Consider the following 23,051-nt stretch of genomic DNA (forward strand, 5'->3'; position numbering starts at 1 on the left):
CATCCAAAGCTTTCTGTTCCATTCTGGGCATATTAACCCAAGCTGCGGAGGATTGGGAGGTGGGCATTGAGGATGGTGACCAACCAGAAGATCAGGTCACTTGAAAATCAGTTGAAAGACCTAGGAAATGAAAGCCGAGAAGAAAAAGGAGCAGGACAACTTGTCTTGGTGTGGAAGAGGTGCTAGTTCTCTCCAGAGGGGAAAGTCTGTGTGTCATTGGTCAGGTCAGTTCACTACAGGCCTCAGTTTCCTCCTCTGTAAAATGAGGGGAGGGAAGATGTTGGATTTTGACCTGCAGATCACTAACAGCTCAAATGCCTATGATCCCAAGTTAAAAGAGTTAAAACCCCACATCAACATCATGAAAAGCTTCCTGTTAGTTAGAGTGTCATATTGACATGGATTGATTTCTGAGGTGGTGAGTTCCCTGTTATCAGAGGTCGCCTGGATGAACTGAATGACTTGCTTTTGTCTGCTAGATTTTAGAGGGGATTGATGCATCATCCATAAGGCTGGATTCGCTGACTTCCAAAATCCCATCCAACTCTGGGATTCTATCATTGAAAAGCAAATATACTTACCAAATATAAAATTAAATTAAAATAAATTTGAAAATATTTTAAGTATATAGATGTAAGCAATAAAATAAATATGCTTACTAAATATAAAATAAATATAAAAATTAAAAATATTTATTTTACATATATAAATAATCAAATAAAAATAATTATGTTTACTCTAGTGTGCTAACAATGGCTGAGAGCCATTATTATAATTTGACCCAATGCATTGTCTTACCGCAAACACGATTCAGAACAAGAAAACACATGAAGGGAGGAAGAACCCGGTGAAATGTAAGAAAATGTATCAAGGTAATCTTTTGATTAATTAGCTGGTGCCAAGATATGGTTTACTACCAATCCAAGGTTTATTGTGAAGGACTGTGGCATTTGTGCCAGGCCTGAGGGCCTTCTGGGTACAGCAGTTCGCAGCAAAGACAAGGATCACTGGTTTGGGGCCATAGCATGAAATCCTGGCACGAATTCCTCTCTTCCTCTTTGACTACTCTGTGGTACCCTGTGACCCAGACAACTGTGCTCTCTGGAGCGCTCAACTTCTGAATTTGGCGGCTGGTTGTATCACTACCCCCTTGAAAGGGCTTGGTTGCCTAAAAAAAAGTTCACCAAAGGGAAGTACCTGCTTTTCTTCATCTCTTATTAAAACACTCACCAGATCTGGCATCTGTAGCATGTGTCTGCAGAGAAGCATCTCCATGCTTTCACCAGGTCCTAAACAATTTAGCCGCCATGGGCCTCCAGGGAAAGATTGCTTGTTTTATTACTGTTTGCTATTTTATGAGGCCAGTCCCAGGGGTAAGCTGGCACTAATGTTCTGGGTAGTCTTGGGCAAGTTCACTGGCCCTCTCTTTCTGCAAAGTTGGATTATTATTTTTTTTTCTTTTCTAATTCCTTCCAGATTTCAGCCAGAGGAAGTAAGGTGGAAAATGGCCTAGACCAAAGGTGAGGAGCCTGCAGCCTTGAGGCCATATGGCCACATTTCACCCTCTAGGTCCTCAAGTGTGGCCTTTTGAATGAATAATCCAACATATGACCTCAAAGTCACAGGTTCCCCACCCCTGGCCTAGACCTTGGCCATTTCTGTTTCTGTATTCTTGATGGCAGAAAAGGATGTGAATCCCATCTATGTTTATGCACTCTGGAACCTTGGGAGTCAAAACATCTGGGTTCCAGATTCAGTTGCACCATCAGCTAGTTCTATGATCAAAGGATAGTAACATGGTAGAAGGAAACCCTCTGTGGCCTTCTATTTACTTACCAGAGTTGGACTAAATGAATGTCATGGTCTTTACCCACTCTAACATTTTTTGGAATTCTGTTATTGCCTCCTACTGTCCTGTCTTCCTCAAGATCCCTGGGACAGCAAAGGAGGACTAGGCTCATCTGGCAAGGGTCAGTCTTATGCTAGCCAAGGAGAGAGAACTAGATTGAATGGAGTTAACGCTCTCTAATTTATCCTGTGTGACCTTAGGCAAGTCACTTAACTTGTTTGTCTCAGTTTCTTCCACTATAAATTAAGGATAATAATAGTACCTACCTCTCAGGATTGTTATGAAGCTAAAAATGAGATATTATTTGTAAAGAGCTTAACACAGTGCCTGCCACATAGTATGAAGTCATTTTTTAGTTATGTCTCACTCTTCATGACACCATTAGAGGTTTTCTTGGCAACAGATGCTGGAGTGGTTTGCCATGTCCTTTGCCAACTCATTTTACCAAAGAGGGAACTGAGGTAAACAGGGTGGAGTGACTTGCCCAAGGTCATATAGCTTGTAAGTGTCTGAAGCCACATTTAAATTCGAGAGTGAGTCTTCCTGACTCCAGACCCTGCACTGTATTCACCATATCACCTGGCTGCCCTTCTGGTCTGTACGAAAGGTGAGGCATTGGCATTATTATCATTATCATCACTTCAACTCACTTACTAAGCACCTACTGTGTGCCAAGCACTGTGCTAGGTAATACAGATAAAAGGGGAAAAAATATGAAACAATACCTGCTCTCAAAAGATTTACAAGGGAGGGATAGAGAATAAATAAATAGACAATAAATAAATAACTAGGTATGTTCAAAGTGTTCGAAAGTGATGGCATGCTAATTATGGGGGAGGGTGAAGGTTGGGGGATTAGAAAAGCCTTGTGTGAGGATGGCACCTGAGTAGTGCTCTCAAAAGGAAGCACTGATAGGGTGGAGGTGAGAAGGGCCTGGTCCTTAAGCCCTTTGGTTCTTAGTTTCTTTCTCTGCATATGATCCCTCTGAGCTGGGATTAAATCTAGAAGACTAATTAGAACAGAGAGGAGCTGACTTGGGACAGATACTGGCAAGTCAGGAACCCAAGGGCCCACTGGGAATGCCCTGGGCAGTTTTCTAATCCAGTGACTTAACCAGAAAATTTCAGTAGAAATGTGGGAGGGCTAGAGGTAGGTAGACATAGTTTGGATTGGAAGGTATTTCACATCCTGAATTTGTTGAATTTAGAGCTAGGCTGAACTTTAAGAATCCTTTGCTCCAGAGGTTTTCAAGCTTTCTGGTGTCAGGCTCCATTTATGCACTCTAAAATTATTGAGGACCCCAAAATGCTTCTGTATATGTGGATTATATCTGTTCAAATTTACTATATTTGAAATTAAAATGTCAGTATTATTATGAAAATAATTTGGAGTCTATAGACCCTCTCAAAGAGTCTGGGGGACACACTTTGAGAATCCCTGATCTAGAGTTCAACCCTCTAATTTTACAGATAAGGAAACTGAGGCTCAGATTAAATGACTTGCCCAAAGGCACCTAGCTATTTAATGGAGGAGCAGAATGGAGTCTTGAATCTCCTTATAGTGCAATAATTTCAGAGCTACAAATCCACTCATCCTAGGCATACACATAGCTAACCTGTTCCTCAGACCTCACCTTGTATACTTGTAACAACTCATCCGTATAGAATGTTCTGTTGAGGTAAAGACTGGAATTGATGACCCTCTCCCCATCCCAGGTACTTTGCAACCCAAAGTGTATTTCTATGAACCTGAGCCCTAGATTTAAGTTAATGTCCTCAAATGCCAGAATTCCCCTCCTGCCTCATCATCCTGCTAGATTGTAAGTTCACAATCTACTTCAAAGGTGGTTTTCAGTTCATAGAGGTTAAGATAAAGTGGTAAGGTGGGTCCTCACTTCTACCACCAAAGTGATACCACAGAAAGTCACAGAGAATTTGGAGTCTGAAAATCAAGGTTTCCTTCTGGCTCTATCACCAGCCAACTTCCTCTGCCCAAGTTTCAGGTGCTTATCCATCATATGGGATTTAGGAGACCTGTTCTGCCTACCTTATAGAGGTGTTATGAGGATGAACTAAAAGTGACCTGCGTGAAAGAACTTGAAGAGTGTGGAGCACAACCCAAGGCAAGATGTGATGGGTTGACAGCTGGAGAATAGTAGCCAGCTTTTCTATTGCCTCTTATTACACTCCCCAAAGTTGGCATTTACATGGCATTGTCTATAGAAAGGCATCTCCAATGCTAGGTCATTTTCACCAGGCCCTAAACAATTCATCAGTCAAATATTTTGAGATAAAAAATTGTTGTTACTGAGAGTTTGTTCATCCTTTCCACTGAGGATCACTGAGAAAGTATTTTTGAGGGGATTCATCACATCAACTCCATGTGGGCTCCATCTGTGGCCCACAGTGCCCAGGCAGACATGCATTTAATGAAGATGGAAACTCACCATCTGACTTACTCAGCAAATGGCATCTAAACCAAGAACACTCTGGTGAAGCCTATGGACTCCTTTAAAAGCACAAATAAAAATATGTAGGATTGCAAGGAAAACCAATTGTGTTGAAATACAGCTGTCAAAATGTGTTTTGTTTTGTTTTTTGTAAACAAATTCACAGTCCCAAGGTTAAAAATTCCTGATCTGGAACCTGAGAATAAGCCAAGTCACTCACTGAAGCAACTGAAATTTGAGCTATCAAAAAGATATCTAGTATCCCAGAACCCAACACAAACTTTAGTAAAATTAAAGATGCATAAAATAATACTGAACCTGACTTTGGAGCAAAGAATGTTAGAGTTGGAAGGAATTTATAACTTAGAATGTTAGAAACAAGAAGTTAGAGGTAAAAGGAATGTTAGAACCTAGAATGTTAGAACACAGGGTGTTAGAAGGAAATATAGAACCTAGAATGTGAGAACACTGAATGTTAGAGCTAAAAGGAACTTTAAGAACCTAGAGTGTTAGAACATATGATGGTAGAACTGAAAGGAACTTCAGAATTTAGAACACTAGAATACAGGATATTAGAACTGAAAGGAAATTTAGAACCTAGAATGTGAGAACACTGTTAGAGCTGAAAGGAACTTTAGAATTTAAAACGTTGGAATACAGGATGTTAGAACTGAAAGGAAATTTAGAACCTAGAATGTGAGAACACAGGATGTTAGAGCTGAAAGGAACTTTAGAACCTAGAATGTGAGAATATAGGATGTTAAAACTGGAAAGTGACTTTAGAGACCATCTTGTCCAGCCCCTTCACAAGATGAGTAAAATGATCTTGTTATCCTTGATTTGGGGAGGAACCAGCTAGAGGGTGATAGTTTCAAGCTCAAATATTTGGGCAGTTTCCCTACTGAAACGTTGTCGTAGGATGTTTTCCTCTGTGCTGAATGAATGAGAGGAGTCTGGCATTATAATCTCCAAATACCCACCCAGTGGTGTAGAGAGCAGGTGAAAGGGAAGGGCTACCTGTACCCTGTCTACAGTGACTGATGAATGGGAAGCTTTCCATCCAATCTACTCAACTGTCTTCTCACTCCAGGCACTGACTTCCAATGGAAAGAGTGCTGGACTGGAGGTTAGGACAGCTACGTTCCGTTCCTGCTCCTTCTGCTCAATATTATGCATCTTTAGCCAAATCTCTTAGATTCTCTAGGCATTAGTGGAGGTAGCAGAAAAGTGAGCTATTGATTTGAAGTCTGAAAACCTTGGTTTGAATACTGAGTCTGCCTACTGGCCACTAACTAACCTATGTGTTATTCAATCAATTGACCAACAAGCACTTATTAAGCACCTACTATGTGCCAGGTACTATAGTGGGTGCTGGAGATCTGCAGACAGGAGTGAAACAGTTTCTTATCCTTAAGGAACTTATGCTTTACTGGGTAAGTGAAAATATAGAAAAATAGATAGACAGGTAGATAATAGAGTTAGATAGATTATGGAGATAGACATAGATAAATAGCTTATAGAGACAGAATTAAATAAGTGTTTATACTTATATATAGATATGTAAATGTAGCTAAGCAAAATCTATATCAAATAAATGCAAGCAAATCACTTCATTTCTTGGGGCCTCTTTAAAGGGAGGGGGTCAGACCAGGTGATCAGTATGGTCTCTTCCAGCTCCAAAATGTTACGCTTCAATGATGCCTGTGTCACCTGAATCATCTCACGACAGGATTGGACTAATAGTAACAATTACTATTATAGTCAGTATTTATACCATACTTCAAAGTTCACAAAGCACTTTGCAAATATTATTTCACAGCATCTCTGGGACGTAAGTGCTGTTATTATCCTCATTTTATATATGAGGAAACTGAGGCTGGGAGAAGTTATATGACTTGGTTAGGATCACATAGCTAGGAATCTTCTGAGGCAGAATTTGAATTCAGGCCTTCCAGATTTCAAGTCCACTATTATATCTCATGCACCATGTAGCTCCATCATTTCTAGTGCCCCACCCTTCAAGGTTGCCTTCCATCTACGCCAGGGATGGGGAACCTGTACCTTTAAGGTGGCCTCAAGGTTGAGGGTTTCCCAACCCTGGTTCACACTGTATATATTGTATGTGTGCTGCTGCTGTTCAGTCATTTCAGTCGTGTTTGACTCTTCATGACCCCCATTTGGGATTTTCTTGGCAGAGACACTAGAGTGTTTTGCCATTTCCTTCTCTAGCTCATTTTACAGATGAGAAAACTGAGGCAAACAGGGTTGGGTGACTTGCCCACTACCAGCTGGGAAGTGTCCTGATTCCAAGCCCAATGCTTTGTCCACTGCACCACCTAGCTGCCCATTATCCACACACACACACACACACACACACACACACACACACACACACATAAATGTACGTATATGTTATTTTCCCCATTGGAACATGAGCTCCTTAAGGACAAGCATCTGATACTTATTAAGCCCTTCAAAATTGCTTATCAATTCATTGATTATTGTGAAGAACAAAGCGTTTAAGACAGTGTTAGTGATAATGTCATGAAAAGAATAAACTGTGCTATGTGAATGTCAGTGTGAATGCCACATTGTACATAGGACCATTCTAGAAACTAGAGGGGTGTCTATAGAAGGTGGAAAGGTCCCTGGCCCTAGGGATCAGATCATCTCAAGGTGAGGGACTAGTCTAACCTAGCTCTCTCCCCCATGCTCCCACAGTACTGAGAAGGGGGAGAATTGATACCCAAAGTGATCAAGGCCCAGAGCAAAGTCAAGGATTCAGCCACTCTTTGGGGGTGAGATGAGGAATAAAGTATCACTGAATTACACCCCAATCTGTAGGCCCCAGAATGTGCTCACCTATCCCACTACCAGGGGTTGAAAGGGCCAGTGTAAACATAAAAGGATTAAGTCCTCAGAGCATAGTTTCTGGTCCAGGCAACAAAGCAGCCATTGAGAAGATGGCTGAGGAGTGGTGTTATTATATATGTGTGTGTGTGTGTGTGTGTGAATATATGTGTATATATATATATGTATATGTATACACATATGTATATGTATAATATGAGAGAAGTTGATCTTCCAGCTAAACCTCCCAGGCAGGTAAGGCATCCCATCTACAGCATCCCTGACTAATTTTTTTTAAACCCTTAAATGATGGGGTACTCCTACCTGACCAAACAACCTATTACTAATTGTTAGCAATTATTTCCTTGTGTTAACCCAAAGTCTGTCTCTCCATAACTTTCCTCCGATGGCTCCCTCTGGAGTCACAGAGACTTAGCCTGTTTTGTAGGCAGTTGAATCTCCACATTGCTGGAATATATGCCAGAGTAAAGGGGACAATAAGGGAGAAGGACAGAACAGGTCATCCTTCATACTCAAGGCATATAACACCAGGGGTTGTGGATTGGATGGGTACTCATAGAATTTGAGCCTTGTAAAGGACTATGAAAGCATAAAATACTAAAATATAGTATATCAGAGCTATGTAGGAACTCAAAAACATGGAGTTTGAAGACTAGATGTGTCCTTGGAGATAATATTATTCAGCCCCCTGTTTCATAGAATAAGGAAACTGAGGCCTGGAGAGAGGAAATAACTTGTCCTCATTGTCCTGGGACCATTTCTCTGTCTTCCATAGCAATCATGTCAAAGAAAGGGGCTGAATGAAATGATCTGTAAAGACCTTTCCAACTCTAAGACCTAATTATTTTATATGATGTTTGTAGTAAGCAAGGGCTATCATATCTAGCCTCTGATTGAGGCGGAAGACTGAGGAGGAGCTACCCTCCGGTGTCATGGTGTTGTAGTTTAGTCTCTGACCACCTAGGAACCCCCAAAACTATGGGACTTCAAGAAGTGGTGGAGCAGTCTAAAAGAATTCAGAGTCAAACCACCTCTAATCCAAGTATAGGCATTTATTGAGATGGACACCTCTCATGAAGTGCGCTAAGTTCCAAGAGGAACCAGCAACTTCAGAGAAAGTGAGATGTGTTTTTATAAGGTAAAGATGCAATTACTTAACAAAAATTATGAATATTAAAAAGGCAAGAGAGGTTTGTTAAGGGATTAGGTAATAGGGAAGGGGTCCCAGCCACAGTGGAACTGTGCATGCAATTACCCACAATGCATACAGAAAAACCCATTTAGGGGCTATGTATGTATGAAGATGATATTATAATAAGCCTCTCTTCATCATAAGTTCACCCTAGGTAAGTTTTTTACTATTACTGGGCAGGTGTCTACTTAGGGAAAGTCCCTTCTATTGTTGTGGGGTACACATCCTGCCTGCTCTGGCAGTCCTGGTGCTGCTGCTTTCTGATCGGCTGAGTATTATGGTCCTGAATGAGACTAGATGGATGTGGTTGTAGTTGAGTGCATGGACACACCTGCTATTTCTGTGGGAAATATGAAGAATGGGTCTAGGGGCAGTGGCTAGCTTGAGGCAGTGGCTGGGATCCCAGCACATGAACACGTCTGCTGTTCTGTGAGAAATATGAATTCATGGATACATCTGTTGTTCTCATGAGCAGTAAGGCATATATGAAAAAGTCAGGGTATGGGGGTGAGTGACTAGGTAGGGACAGTGGGCTTGCTGTTCAGTTGGGGCCTCCTGAATGTTGCTTATTCATACATGCTTATCTCCCCCATTAAATTGTGAGCTCCTCGAGGTATGGCATTTAAAAACGTCTGAGACATGATTTCTGGGTAACTTAATCATTTTTTAAATAATGACAGCATTTTAATGAAAGGATGGTCATTTGGCCATCTCTTTCTTAAACCATGTCAGCAGGCTCACAGCTTATATGCCCATTGGAAACCGGTGTTCCCAAGGGTGGCTGTCAGCTCTGATTGACTTACAGTTAGAGAATGAATATTATAATGAGGGGCTGGACCTGAATTTTGATTATGTCATTTACTTATAAGTTAGCCCCAGTCTTGTGCAGTGTATTCAAAGAATTTATCCCTACCCAGCTCTGAGTAGAGCACAATGGCTACCCTACCTGCGTGGGGGTCTAGATAGAAGAGCCTTCAGAGAAGGAGGTCTTGAAATGAGGTTAAAAGAAAAAAAGGAGGCAATCTGAATCTCCCCAAATCATTGGTTATTAATAATCATTTCTCTTAGAGATTAGGGATTGTGTTTTGCCTCTTTTGTTATTCCTAGTATTTAGTGCATTATTTGTATGGCACACATATGTGTAAGTGCTTATTGATTGACTGTTCTGGGCTGGACTGACTCAGGTCAGTCTTCCGGTAGTTTAGGTTCAATCCTGGAACTGACTGAGATATTAATAGGTTATTCAACAGCTGACCAAAGATTTACTTAGCCTGGGCAGTAAGATAATCAACAAGGATGGGCCCTGTGATTGAGTTGATTCAGCCAAGTGAAGCTCCATTGCCTGGGAGACCAGTGTTACCCCAGCCAAGCATCAGAGAGAGCACCTAAGATGCCTCTTGGTTGTCTTCTCCTTGCCAGTCAGGAAGTGATGGCAACAGCCTGACTCTTTAGTCTCCTGAGCCAACCAAGTCTTGAGAACAATTTCAATACCTTTTAAAGAAAAAGTAACTTAATTTATACATGGAAAAGGGTTAGGCTATTCTTACTGCAGCATCTAAATGAGTATCTTGATATAAGCAGTAGATCTCTTCATTAACTTACTTGCTGAGTGATTAGTAAATACTAAAATAGTAACTGTTTCTCTTTTACCCAGGAACCTTGAGGGTCTTCCCCTCCCAGTTTGGTATTTTTTAAAGGAAAATCCCTTGAGTAACCACTTAAAGAGGCCTATTTATTTTATGTGTGTCTCACTCAGTGAGAATGTGATAAACCTTAGGCTAAAATGGCCAGGGTCTCCCATTGCATCCTGGGCCATCTCCAGTTGTCCTAATGAATATCAGGCCACTGGACCCAGATGGCTCAGGAGAAGAAAGTGAGGTGGGTGACTTTGCACAGCCCTCCCTCATTCAAATCAAAGTCAGCTGCAAGTCATGTCATCATCTTGATGTCATGGTTCTCTTCAAGAATGAAGGACAAACACACACACACACACACACACACACACACACACACACACACAAATAAGGAAGTTAGAATATTGGGGCTGGAGGCAGCTTTATTGGGATTCTACTAATAGAATGTTAGAACTGGAAGGGAAACTAGAGGTGATCCATCATCTTCATTTTACGGATGGAGAAACTGAAGCCCAAATAGGGGAAGTCATTTGCCCAAGATCATGCAGCTGGCGTATATCAGTACCCAGAACTTGGCCACCACTCTCCTGGCTCCCAGTGCAGGCAGGTTTTGTTTTTTGTTTTTGTTGTATTTCAAATGCAGTTCAACTCTAAAGTAGGAATCATCTACCAAAGAGGTAGTGTGGTATAATAGATATATCACTGACTCTGGAGTTCTAGGAACCAGGTTCAGATTCCACCTCTTAAGTATCAGAAGCATACAAAACACCAGGGAATGTGAATTGAATGGGTAGGCCTACAATCTGACACTTGGAAGGTTCCTTAAAAACATAAAATAATAGACTACCAGAGCCAGGTTATATGAGTTAGCTATGTGAGCTTGATCAAATCACGTCATTAACCTTCCTCTACCTCAGTTTCCTTATCTGTAAAATAAAGAGGGCTGAATAAACTCCTAGGTTCCCTCCAGCTCCAACAGTAGCAACAACTATATGTAAAACACCATACCACACCCTTGGGATACTGAGACTTAAAAAAAATACTCTCCATTCTCAAAAAGCTCACACGCTCCTGGAGGAATTCTCACTACAAAATGCAGCCTCTCACTTTGGAGCTTTGCACCGTGACAGGACTCCAGTACATCTGTGCCTGACACTCAGGGTGACCAGGCAGTGAGTGTTAAACACTGGGAAGGCTAGGTCAGGGTCACTTGTTTTCAAACACCCAAGAGCACTTCGTGCCCTTAGCATGGTTGGTGACTGGGCACCAAGGCATGGGGCAGGCCACACCTCAGAGGCGTGGGGCTGGCAGAAAGCTCAGATGCTCACCGTGCCCTACCTTGTGGTTTTCTGCAAAGCGTTTTCATCCTCTTCCCAGAAATCAGTGAGTACTATAGAGAACACTGGTCCAAGAGCCAGTCATGTCTATGAGCCATGATAATGGTAGCTTCCTGCTCTGCTATGAGTGACCTTGGGCAGGTCCTATCCCCTCTCTTAGCCTCACTTTCTTCATCTGACCAGGTGCTGTCTAAAGTCTCTTCCAGCTCTAAATCCTATAATCGCCTATGAAACCCACACTTGGATTAAGTGCTTATGTGCTAATTGAGGAACCAAAAGAGAATACAGAGTCATACTGCTAGGCTTCAGAAGGAGTTCAGAGGGCTTCCAGTCCAAGTGGCGTGTTGTACAGATGAGGAAACTGAGCCCCAAAGATGGGCAATGACTAGCTGAATGTATAGAGAATTAGGAGTAAAGCCCAGAATGGGATCCTTCTGCCTCTGACTCCTCCCTCCAGGGCTCTTTCCTATACTCTAAACTCTGCTACCCTTTACACTACAACATACAGCTTTTCAGAGCTGGGAAAGGTGGGAGAGTTCTTTACCCAGGTAAGTTTGGCCCTAGGTCATGAAGGGTGGTTGGGATTCGAATGGGCAAGGGGAAAGATATGGAGGACATTTCAGGAAGAGAGAACAGTTTTAACAGTCCCAAAGGTGGGTGTGAGCATCAGAGTGTTCAAGAGACTAGGAGGAGAGCAGTCTGAATCAAGGCTGCATAGTGAGGAGAGATGCTTTAAATAGGATGAGTGGGGGTCTTGTCTTTGTGTCATTGATTGGCTTGGTTCACTTATGTGTTCAGGCATTAGAGCGCTTACTCTCAGCCCAAGCTGACAATCTCTTCTCCTTATGAAGGTTTGTGTGTAAATGTCAGCTTGTGTTTCTTTGTTCCTGTGTGTACTTGTATACTTGTATACTTGTCTTTACATAGTTTTGTATAGTTCTGTATGAAAGAGGTTGTGTTTCTGTGTGGTTTTTTTAATGCTGCTTCATTCATCCACACAAATCTATGTGCATTTCTCTATTTTCATGTGTATTTATGAATGCGTAGACTCACTCTATGTAAGTCTTTGTTTGAATGGCTGTTTCTGTCTTAGGTTTTTGTATATGTTTATATCTCTGCATTTGTATCTGTATATTTGGGTGTTATATGTTTGTGAATTATGTCTGTGTTTATTTTTGTGTTACTGTATGTTTTGAATATGTCAATACATATTTTTATATATTTATGTATATCTGAATATTATATATGAATATGTATATCTGAATCTGTGTCTGTTCCTTTGTGTGTATTTCAGTGAGTTTTCTGTATCTACTTTTGTAGTTGTACTCCTGTGGGTTTGTCCCTGTGTATATGTTGTGAGTATATGCATTTGTGTTTGTGGGAGTATGTGTTTATAAAGAACATTCTTGGAAGGCACGGAGCCCTGATTCAACAGAATTTGCATCTGTGTGGAAGAAGATTGATTTATACTCCTTTTATTAACTGAATCAAATGAGTATCTCAAAATTACTTTGGGTAATTGAGCATCCAGAGAAGCAAATGTATTTGCAGTAATTGAAATAGAAATAAGCCTGCCATTTTCTTCAGATCTTTGAGATCTGATAGCAGGCTGACTCAGTGAATGAAATTGGAGTCAATGTCCCTGCTACGTACTGTCCATTGGTCCCACTGGCCAGCCACCATTGGGGGTGGGGCCCCAAATCACAAATTTTTTTTGGACGATACCATCACTTGACCCTCTGATTCAGGGTGCCTATGTACATTATTAACACTTGGGTGGTCATTCTCCTAGGATACCAAAGAGTGTGGCAAATATCCCTTATGGTTTCTTCTCATCAGAAACACTAATAAAAGCTAAATGACTGGAAACATTCATCATGTGCTCAGAAAAGACTTAGCTGGAAAATAGGTTTCTGTGTTCTATTGCAAGTCAATAGAATGAAGAGTATGTAGAAACAGGTTCAAAGTGAAAGCAGATGGAACAGATCGCCTGCCATTACTAGAGGATGGAGGGGAAGGCAAAGGGGAAGGAGGGCAAAACCTATTCACCTCTTTCTTTGGTTTTCTTTAGAGGATTATAGGCTCTAGAGTTGGTAGAGACCTTAAAAATCATCTATTTCAGCCCCCATGTTTTATAGATGAGAAAAGTGAGGCCCAGAAAAGGACAGGCACTTGCCCAAATTCACAAAGGTCATTAGATGGAAAAGTTAGAATTCAAACTCAGGGCCTCCGCATCCAAATCCAGTGGTCGTTCCATTGTACCCCATTGCCTATCACCATTACCACTAGCACCACCACTACCACCAAACATTTGTTGTGTTCTTCATGCTGAAGCGCTGAGGCTGCAAAAAGCTATAAAGAGAGGCCTTGTGCTGTCACAGAAAGCACATGGAACTTAGACCAGGGAAACTTGGTTAGAGTCCTGGATCTTTTGTCCATTTACCATGTGAATTTGGACCTTCCAAAGCTCTGGCTCTTGATCTGTAAAATGGGGGCCTTAATTCCTGTCATGCCTACCTTCCATTGTGGTTTTGAGGTTCAAATGAGACAATACACATGAAAGGGTCTTGGAAGAGTGAAAAGAACCCAGGGGTCATAGTGTTTTGGTATTAAGGTACTCAAAGGGAGAGAGGGTGAGTGTTAAACTCACCAGTGAAGAATATAGCCCTTTCACCATCTTTTCATCCTGTGTGTGAGGCTTGTAAATATTTTCCAGTAAAACTTTTGTAGTCATTCTGTTCTGGATTGGATGCTAATATGCCACGCTGGATATCTAGGAATTATCTCTTATTTACACTATTTGACTTCCCCCTCATACTCTGTGCCCTCAATAATATCATTTTTGTTAATACTATCATATCACCTCTAAAGCAAGTCTCCGGGACTCAGGAGACTTCAAATCTAGTTGGGAGACAAAGGGAGGAAGGGCACATACATTTTTTAAAATGACAGTGAAATACAAGATTAGTAAATGACATCAGGCATTGTATTTTTAGTGCAACGTAAGAGATATGTATAGGCTTTCAGAGGCAAGGAAGATATCATACTTGTCTGAGGCAGTAAGAATTACCCTCATATCATAATAGTGATATTAATAATAACCACAGTCATTATCTTTTCACTTCTGCCTTTGTCATTCTACACACAAAGTGTATTTATACATAAATATATTATTTTCAAACTCCTACAGATCTCCATTACTTACCAAGTAAAGTTCAGACTTCTTTGCCTGCTATTTAAGTCCCTCCAGAACCTGTTGCCACTCTACCTGTGCACATTTATCTCATATCCTTCCCATCTACCTACTCTGTTCTCTAGCCAAACTGGACAGGTGGTCATCGCCCATGAGAGTTCTGTGGTTTCCCACCTCTATGCTACTCCCTCTGCCTGGAATCAGCCTTTTTCTCCTTTCTCCTTTCTTTCCCTCATGCATCATCTCCATTTGTTGAATTCTTACCCTTTTAAAAGCTCAATTCAGTTGTTACTTCCTTCGTGAAGTCTTTCCTGATACTCTGATAGAAAATAACACTCCCTTTCCCTTCTTCCCACACCCAGAACCCCTCTACCACTTCCTTTCCTCTCTTGTATTATTTTATATTATGATTGTCTTTGTGTTTTCTCTCTCTAATATACAGTAAGCATCAGGAGGACACAGAATAGGTCATATCTAAATTTTATATCTCTCCTAAACAAGCATTAATTATCATTGCTATATATCAGGCACTCTCCTAGGGGCTAGTAACACAAAGACTGGCCCCCAAAGACTGCCTCCCTACCTTGAGCTCCCGAAAAAGCTTGCAGTTTACTGGGATGATCTGAAAAATGTTTCAGAGAGCCCTCCTATTTCTGGAGGAAGGGAAAGACTTGGAAGGAGATTCTGAGTTTCTTCTCTACTCACTGTCTGGAAACATTCCATTTCTCTAGATCAAAAGGGAAATTGAGGTTTATGAAAGCTACCACCCCCTCCCCTTTTTTAGTGAAATCTATACTTTGATAAAGTTCACTGATTGTTTGAGCTGGAAGGATCCTACCCCCTCATACTCTAAATAAGGGAGGGAAGTACCAAGAAAAGTGACATGAGTGATGTTCCCCAACAGTGAACCCATCACAGAACTAGGCCTAGACACAGGATCCTGCCTTTGCTGGACTTGAGGAGGAGCAGAGCTGGGGGACAGAGAAGGAAAGCAGCTGTTTCCACAATCACACTCTTCTCAGGGATGTGGCACGTTTCCAGGAGCCCAGATCTCTCCAGCTTCTCATAGCTCCATGGCCATCCCCTCTGCTCTTTAGATTCTTTGGGCACTTCCTCCTATGTTGATAGGAAAGGAACTTCCATGGATCTCTGAAGTCCTTGGGTCAGATCTTTTAGAAACCCTAAGCAAGAACAGCTGTGCCCTCGTTGCATTGACTTTGGTGCTCAGACTCAATTCCTTTAAATCACTGCTTTGTTGTGTTGTTCATTTCCCCACCTTTCCTTTCCTACCCTTAGCCTTCCCTTTGCCCATCCCTCACCTCCCCTTCTTACTCTCATTTCTCATCATCTGTAATTGTGGCTGAACATTCTTTAGGTCAGTGACAAACAATGGGGGCCTCACCTGTGGGGAGTGGTTGGAATTTAAAAGTGCACCCCCAAAAATCATTCTTATTTTATTTGTAGGGTGTTGTGCCTTAGCACACATTCCCACACTCACACCTCACCTCCCAAATACTTCTATAACTGCTTCTAGATCTTAAGAGCTGATTAAAACCAGCACAGAACCAAACATTTGGGCAGGGCTAACTGGGACAAGCACTCAAGCTAATCATTGACTTATTGACCAAAATGCACAGGATTGGAAATGAAGGGATTAAGTCCAGGCTGTGTCATCAGCTGTTACCATTTGTCCTCCAAAAGGAGCAGAGCATGACTGTCCAGAGGATATCCTATGCCCTCCCACCGCTCCCCCCTTCCTGTGGCTCTGACATGTTCTGTTGCCAGTCTTTTATTTCATAGAAGGTTCATGCTGAAAGGAACTATAAGAGATCATTTAGTTCAGTCCCACACTATCCACAAAGAGTGAACATTCCCACTTATCATTTATGGAGAATGTAGTATAGCATAGTAAAGTAAAAGTTTGCAAGAGGGTGTCACGTGTCATGAGTTCAGAAGGACCAAACATTGGCAAATATCAGCAGGTGACAGAGGGTTTGAGTTCCGTTGCCGCAGAGATGCAGGGGGCTGAGACGGAAACTCTCAGTTGAGGAAGTGATCTAGATGTTTCCAGATCTGAGTAAGGCAAGTGGAGATGGGGTGGGGACAGGAGAGCAAGATGGGACAGGATGTTTGTCAGCATGAAAAGAGAGGACCAGAGCAGCGCGTTAAAGTGAACATCTTGGGAAAAACCAACGTGATGCCTCTGAGACCAGGTCCTGCCACATGCAAGCTGCTTCCGGTGGGGTGAGGCCCCGGTTATTACATTACTTTCAACATTTTCTCTTCTACCCTCCTCTCATTCTTCACTGCAAGGAGGAAGGTTTGCAGCACCAGATGCAGAGGATAACGGGACTTCCAGGTCTCCTATCACCAACGCTGGGGTTGAATGCAAGTCCAGCTGAGACTAAACAGCATGACCTGGGATGGAGAAGGCTGAAGGGAAGCAGAATTAACACACATTTGCAAGGGTTAACCTGGAGACAGTGGCTTTGTTTGTGAAGCTGCTTCCCATTTTAGTCCCTTTCTCCTGCTTTGATAAGGAGAGCCAGTCCCTTCTTACCCCAAACCTATGATTCTCCGATTAAATACTAGAAGAAAAGAGCAGAGCACGTTCTGGGGGAGGCTCTGAGGGGAGAGGTCACAGCTGGCGGGTGAGTGAGGACCTTAATGGGGCCACAAGTGTGAGTATTAGTTCTCCTTTTCTAGGACTAGAGATGTAAATGAAGATTTACGTGAATGGGTCCGTAGGTAGGATGTCCCTTCCCTGGGCATTTTTTTTGTTAACCTTTTGTGTCCTTGAGCTGTGCCTCAGTCTTCCAAAAAGGGGGTACCCTCCCCCAAAAAAAATTCAGAGAAAGGAACAGTTTAAATTTTAATTATGTTCTGATTAATCGAAGAGCCACCATGCCCTGTAGCGTACTGCTTTTGGATGCTGTTTAGTAAAAAAGAGAGAGCTTGTCTAGCAGACAGTGAAGTGAATCATAGTATGTCAGGTTGGCAGAGGAACTAACTTTAAGCTGTTCCTGAAATGTGGGGGGAGTACATCCTACCCAAATAAATGTGGAGCTCCCTTCCCAGAGTCTCTATGTGCTGTCCTAACTTCTTTCCCATTCGCCATCATTCCATCATTTAGATCAAAAAGAGAAGGGAAGAAGGGCCTTTATGGAAGAAGGATTCCTTACCTGAAAGACCGCCATTATGGCCACCATCTTAGGAAGACCCCCAGGTGTCATGAAGGTGCTTAAACATGGGGTCAGTTTGGGTGTACTAGAAAAACCCATGTGTTCAGTGCTGGAAGATCTGAGTTCTCATACTGCCTCTGGCCTTTTTGAGCCTCTGTTTCTTCACCTCTAAAATGGAATAGCAATGTATTCCTCAGGATTGCTGTAGGAAGAAGCCTTTTTTTAAAGCATGACTAGGTATAATAAGTACTTCTGATTTCCTTGGAGTCTTTGATTTAAAAGGCACAGAACTGAAGGTGAAAAACTAATCAGAGTAAAACAGAGCCTGAACTTCTTGATAGAACACAAGATGTAGACTCAGTAATATCTCAGTTTGGATCCTCTCTCTGATATTTAACTGTATGACCCTGGACAAATGATTTTTAAAGTTGTCGTTATCATTATCATCATTATCAGTGATGATGAAGATGATGATCCTAGCATGGCACCATAGGGTTTGCAAAGCACTTTAATATGTTGTCTCATCAAATATTCTCAGCAACCTTGGTAATTAAGTACCATTATTATCCCCATTTTACAGATGAGGAAACTCAAGACTGGGCAATATTAAGTAACTTGCCCAGGATCACACAGCTACTAAGTATCTGAATCAGGATTCCTACTTAGTTCTAACTGATTCCCAGTGTAATAGAGCTCTATGTCCTCTGTCACCTAGCTGCCTCAGTTTCCTCATGTGTAAAATGGGACTGACAATAAGCTTCTACCTCACAGAGTTGTTACAAGTATCAGATAAGAAGATGTAATATAAAGTGTTCTGCAGATCTCCAAGTTCTATGTAAATATGAGCTGTTAACACTATTAAGATCAGTCGGGGGTTGGGGGCAACCCCAGCCAAGAGTGTCTTCTCTAATAAAAACAGCTAATTAATTGATAACCTATAATGCAGAATGGAAGACCTAGGTGCAACTGCCCTTTTTGCCATTCCATGGAAGGGTGAGAAGCAGGGGGAAAAGCACTGACCCTAAAGCATAGGGACCTGTGTTCAAATCCAGACTTCAAATATACTTAGCCATATGACTGTATATTTAGCTGTAGGCACTATGGTTTGATGTAAAAACCATGGCATTTGGGGTCAGAAAATCATAGATCTGGAACTGAAAGGAACCTCAGATTCTGTTCTAGCTTAACCCCAACATTTCACAAATGAGGGAACTGAGGCCCATGATTGGCATTAAGTTCCCAGCCTTGCCACTTACTCTGTAACCTTAAACATCATTTAACTTTTCTCTCCTTTAATTTCCTCATCTGCAAATGAGTGGGTTGGGTCAGATAGTCTTGGAGGTCCCTTCCAGTTCCAGATTTGTGCCTACCAGGGCCTTTCCAGCCCTGTCTGTGATCTGATGTGCAAATCACTTTCTTCCTCTAAACCTCAGTTTCATTATTTATAAAATGCAGATAACAATACAGGCCTACCTCTGTAAACCCTGAAGGTTGGAGCCATTGTTCTGTTGACCCCACCTTTACCTGGAAATCTCTACTTAGCAGTTTAAACTAAAACAGATTTTTTCTTCTAATCAGAAATTGGGGAGGAGGAGAAAGAGGGGAGGGGGGATTGAAAGGAAAGCTAGGGATGTGAAAGTAAGTGGGAGATTTTTTTTTTTCCAAGTACTCAACACAGTTTCATTCTGTTTTCTTTTTTTGTGCAGATGACAGCCAGGTCCCTGTGATTCAAGTGAGTCCTGGCCCTTTCACCTGCTCCTCTGATTGGCACCTAGGATTCAATCCCAGGGAGGACAAACTTTTCAGAGGTGGTGAGGGAAAGAATCTCTCATCTTTCAGCGAGACCCCTTCATTGATATTCTCTACCTGAAGGCTAGCCAGACTCTGACACGGATATTAATTGCCTCTCAGTCTGTTTGAACAGGGAAAGGAAATTACTGGTATTTGTTTTGATTAAAGCCTCAAAGAGAGAAATCACTCGCTATTTAGGAGGACTGAAGACACAGAACCAGGATTATTTTATTTTAAACAATAAATGATAGGATAAACAGTCCAGAAACTCCTCACATGATGCAGTTACCGTCTCCAGATTACAGAAGTTTCAGGAAATCATGGAAGACTTCTCAGAGATGAATTCGTTGTTGACCTTGCCCCTCCAGTAGAGATAACCTCTCTCTTCCTCTTCTGACCAGATAAAGCCTCGTCTCAATTTCTCAGCCCCCTTGGAACCTGTTGATCCATTCCTGCCTGCTAAGACTCCCCCAGGGGGAAAAGATGGCAGCGATCAGGAAGAGAAGCCTGAAAGTGTTTACCTTCATCGTCCTTTTGGTTTTTCTCACATCCTTCTTCTTGAACTATGCTCACACCACAACTGCCTACACCTGGTTCCCCAATTTCTCAGAGCATTTCAAAAGATTCCTGATGCACCCCAAAAGACCCTGTAGTTGCTCCCAGTGCATCTCAGAGACTGGGTTTGTGCCCTGGTTTGATGAGAGGTTTAATCATACAATACAGCCATTGCTGAATGCCCAGAATGCTCTCTTGGAGAATGACACCTATAAGTGGTGGATGGTAAGTAGTTGGGGCAGAACTTGGGTGTCTGAACCTACAGGGTCCACTAATGAGTGTTAACTGTGTGCTGATTGCGTGCCAAGTGGTGCTGGTTGTACAGTGTGGGAGGGGATGTGGGAGAGAAGGCCAGGGATGTGCAAGTCAATCTGACTGATTGCTAAACTTTCAGTGTGAGCATTTACACCTCAGCAATGGCAGGATACAGATTAGGGATTGGTCTGTTTCCTTGCTTGCCTAAAACTTGAGAAAGAATGTATTCATAGTTCCCATTAAACTTAAATGCCTATTCTGGGCATTTTTTTTTCAGTCAGTTGCTAAACATTTACCAGCCCACCCCTGGAAAAGATATATAGAACACAGTCCCTGCCTTCAAAAAGCTTTATATTCCAGGAGACATAGATCAGCTGCAAATAATATAAAGCATACAGTGTTATGGTTCAGAGGAGAAAGTTAAGGGACTGTTATGAAAAGATGAACTAGGTCAAGACATGAGGCCTGGGTGCTAGTACTGACCGTGCTTCTCCTACTTGTTAATTCTACAAATTTTGCAAATCACTTGATCTCTCAGTGCTTGCCTTTTCTCCTTGATAAAATAGACAATATCAGCGCTAGCTAACAATAATAATAATAGTTAACTTACCAAGTGCCAGGCAAATGTTATCTTACTTGATCCTCACAACAACCCTGGGAGATAGGTACTGTTATTATCCACATTTTATAGATGGGGAAACAGAGGTTAAGTGACTTGCCCAGGCTCACACAACTAGTAAATGAATGAGGCCAGATTGGAACTCAGATCATAGCCTAAACATAGATGACAGACATGTCATCTTCAAGTCAGCCTGGCTAAATTTGGAGAGTGGCATCACCAAATTTCCTGGAGGATGATACATTTTTTTTAGCAACTTTTGAAAGGCATAAAAGAGGTAGAGAGTGGGTGATCATCTTAGTACCTACACCAATACACCTATAGCTTCACCACCATCATGGTTACTCTGAATTAATAACCTTCATCACAGGTACCTTATCCAGGGTAACACAGCCATAGATAGTGGGACTGAGTATGGAGATAGAGAGAGAGACAGAAAGATGGAGAGTGGGGTGGATAGATAGAAGGGATAGAAAGATGATAGAATGCATGGATAGGTGATAGCTGGAAAGATGGATAAGCAGATGGATAGATAAATGAAAGAATGAATAGATGATAGAAAGCTGGATCAGTAGATAAATAGATTGATAAGTAGGTGGATAGACAAATAGATGGATAGATGGTGATAGCATGGATGGATGATAGATATAAAGAATTTATTAAGTACTTTTTATGTACTAAGCATTGTGCTATGTGCTAGGAATACAAACACAGGCATTTGGCTTCATTCTCTCCTACCACACTTGCTAACTGCAGTGGCCTGACACCACCTCCCTCTTCTCCCTCCTCTTGGCTTTACCTCCTTCTCCATTATCTCTCTCCCATTTGATCTCTGGCCAACCAGGAACCTCTGCCCCAAGAGCCCCTGTGGGAGTCTCCTCTTTTTCGAACTCTGCTCACATTCTAAGATAAGCGCCTGACATGGCCAGTCCCATTCCCTTCCCACACACATGCCCCTTACAGAAAGCAGCCAAGTCTACAGATAATCAGTCCAGGAGTCCCATGTGGATATTGTGAAAGAGTTAGGAAAGGCTCATGACCTGTAGCGTTGAGCTCATTACTCATTCTCAAAATCACTAAGTACAGTGACAGTTCAAAAGATGGAGGCCTTGCTCAGCCATTTCTTATACTTTGTTTCCCAAACTATTTTCACATCTCATTTGGCCCTTCAGATAATCTGGAGGGTTAATCAGGAAAGTAGTTGTTTATTTTCCTTAATTACAGATAAAGAAATTGAGGTGGAGAGGGTTTGAGTCAGGACTGAGGCCACCGTGGTAGCCCAGATACATTTAGAGCTTGTGTGTCCTCATTTCCTACCTCTATATTTATTTTCCTGAATTACAGGTGTCTGTGTTTGTGTCCTGGTCCCCCTGCCTCAAGTCTCCCCTACCTCAACGTATCCTCCATTCAGCTGCAAAAGTGATGGAAAGTCTGAGTCTGATGGTGTTATCCTCCCTGCTCACTGAGCTCCAGTGACTCCCTGTTATAATAGTCCAGGATCAAATAGAAAGCTCCTGTTTGGAATGGAAATATCTTGATAACAAGGCCCCTTTCAGTCATTGTAGTCTTCTCTCACTCTGTGACCCAGCTACACTGCTCTGCTGGCTTTTCCATCACTCCTCTCCATGCCTTTGTCCTAGCTCGTCCCCTTTCCTGGAATGCTCTCCCTCCTCACTTCTGCCTCCTGCTTTCTCTGACTTGATTCAGCTCAGATCACATTGTCTACTAGGGGCCTTTCCCAGCCACACCCCAAACACCTACTAGCACCTTCTCTCCTACAACTACCTTTCATCTTTTCTGAGTATATTCTTTTTTAAAAAATGTATTTTTAACATTCGTTATTTTGAAATTTTCAATTCAAAATTATCTTCCTCCGTCCTCTCCCTCCCCCACCCACTGAGAAGGCAAACAATATGATATAAATTATAAACATGAAGTCATGCAAAATATTTCTGTATTAGCTATGTTGCAAAAAAAAAAGTAAATCAAAAATAAAAAGCAGGAAACAAAGAGAGTGAAAAAAATATGCTTCAATTCCTACTGTCCTCTGAGTAGATCTTGTTTCTCCCCAATTATTTATAATGCTGTGTCCTTCATTAGAATGTGAGCCCCTTAAGGGCAGGG

The 23,051-nt window shown here is 41.9% G+C and overlaps 1 protein-coding gene across 3 annotated transcripts in view; it reads left to right on the plus strand.

Annotated features, from left to right (window-relative positions):
- ST3GAL1 (ST3 beta-galactoside alpha-2,3-sialyltransferase 1) overlaps positions 1–23,051 on the plus strand; it is a 131,052-nt gene that overhangs the window by 80,196 nt on the left and 27,805 nt on the right. For all 3 annotated transcript variants that reach the window (XM_072603004.1, XM_072603003.1, XM_072603005.1), the window contains one exon: positions 19,414–20,278. In XM_072603004.1, coding sequence (XP_072459105.1) covers positions 19,982–20,278 — 297 coding nt within the window. In that variant the 5' untranslated portion in view covers positions 19,414–19,981. The remainder of the gene's footprint in view (positions 1–19,413; positions 20,279–23,051) is intronic.

Source organism: Notamacropus eugenii, chromosome 4 (assembly GCF_028372415.1).
Source record: "Notamacropus eugenii isolate mMacEug1 chromosome 4, mMacEug1.pri_v2, whole genome shotgun sequence".
NCBI lineage: Eukaryota > Metazoa > Chordata > Mammalia > Diprotodontia > Macropodidae > Notamacropus > Notamacropus eugenii.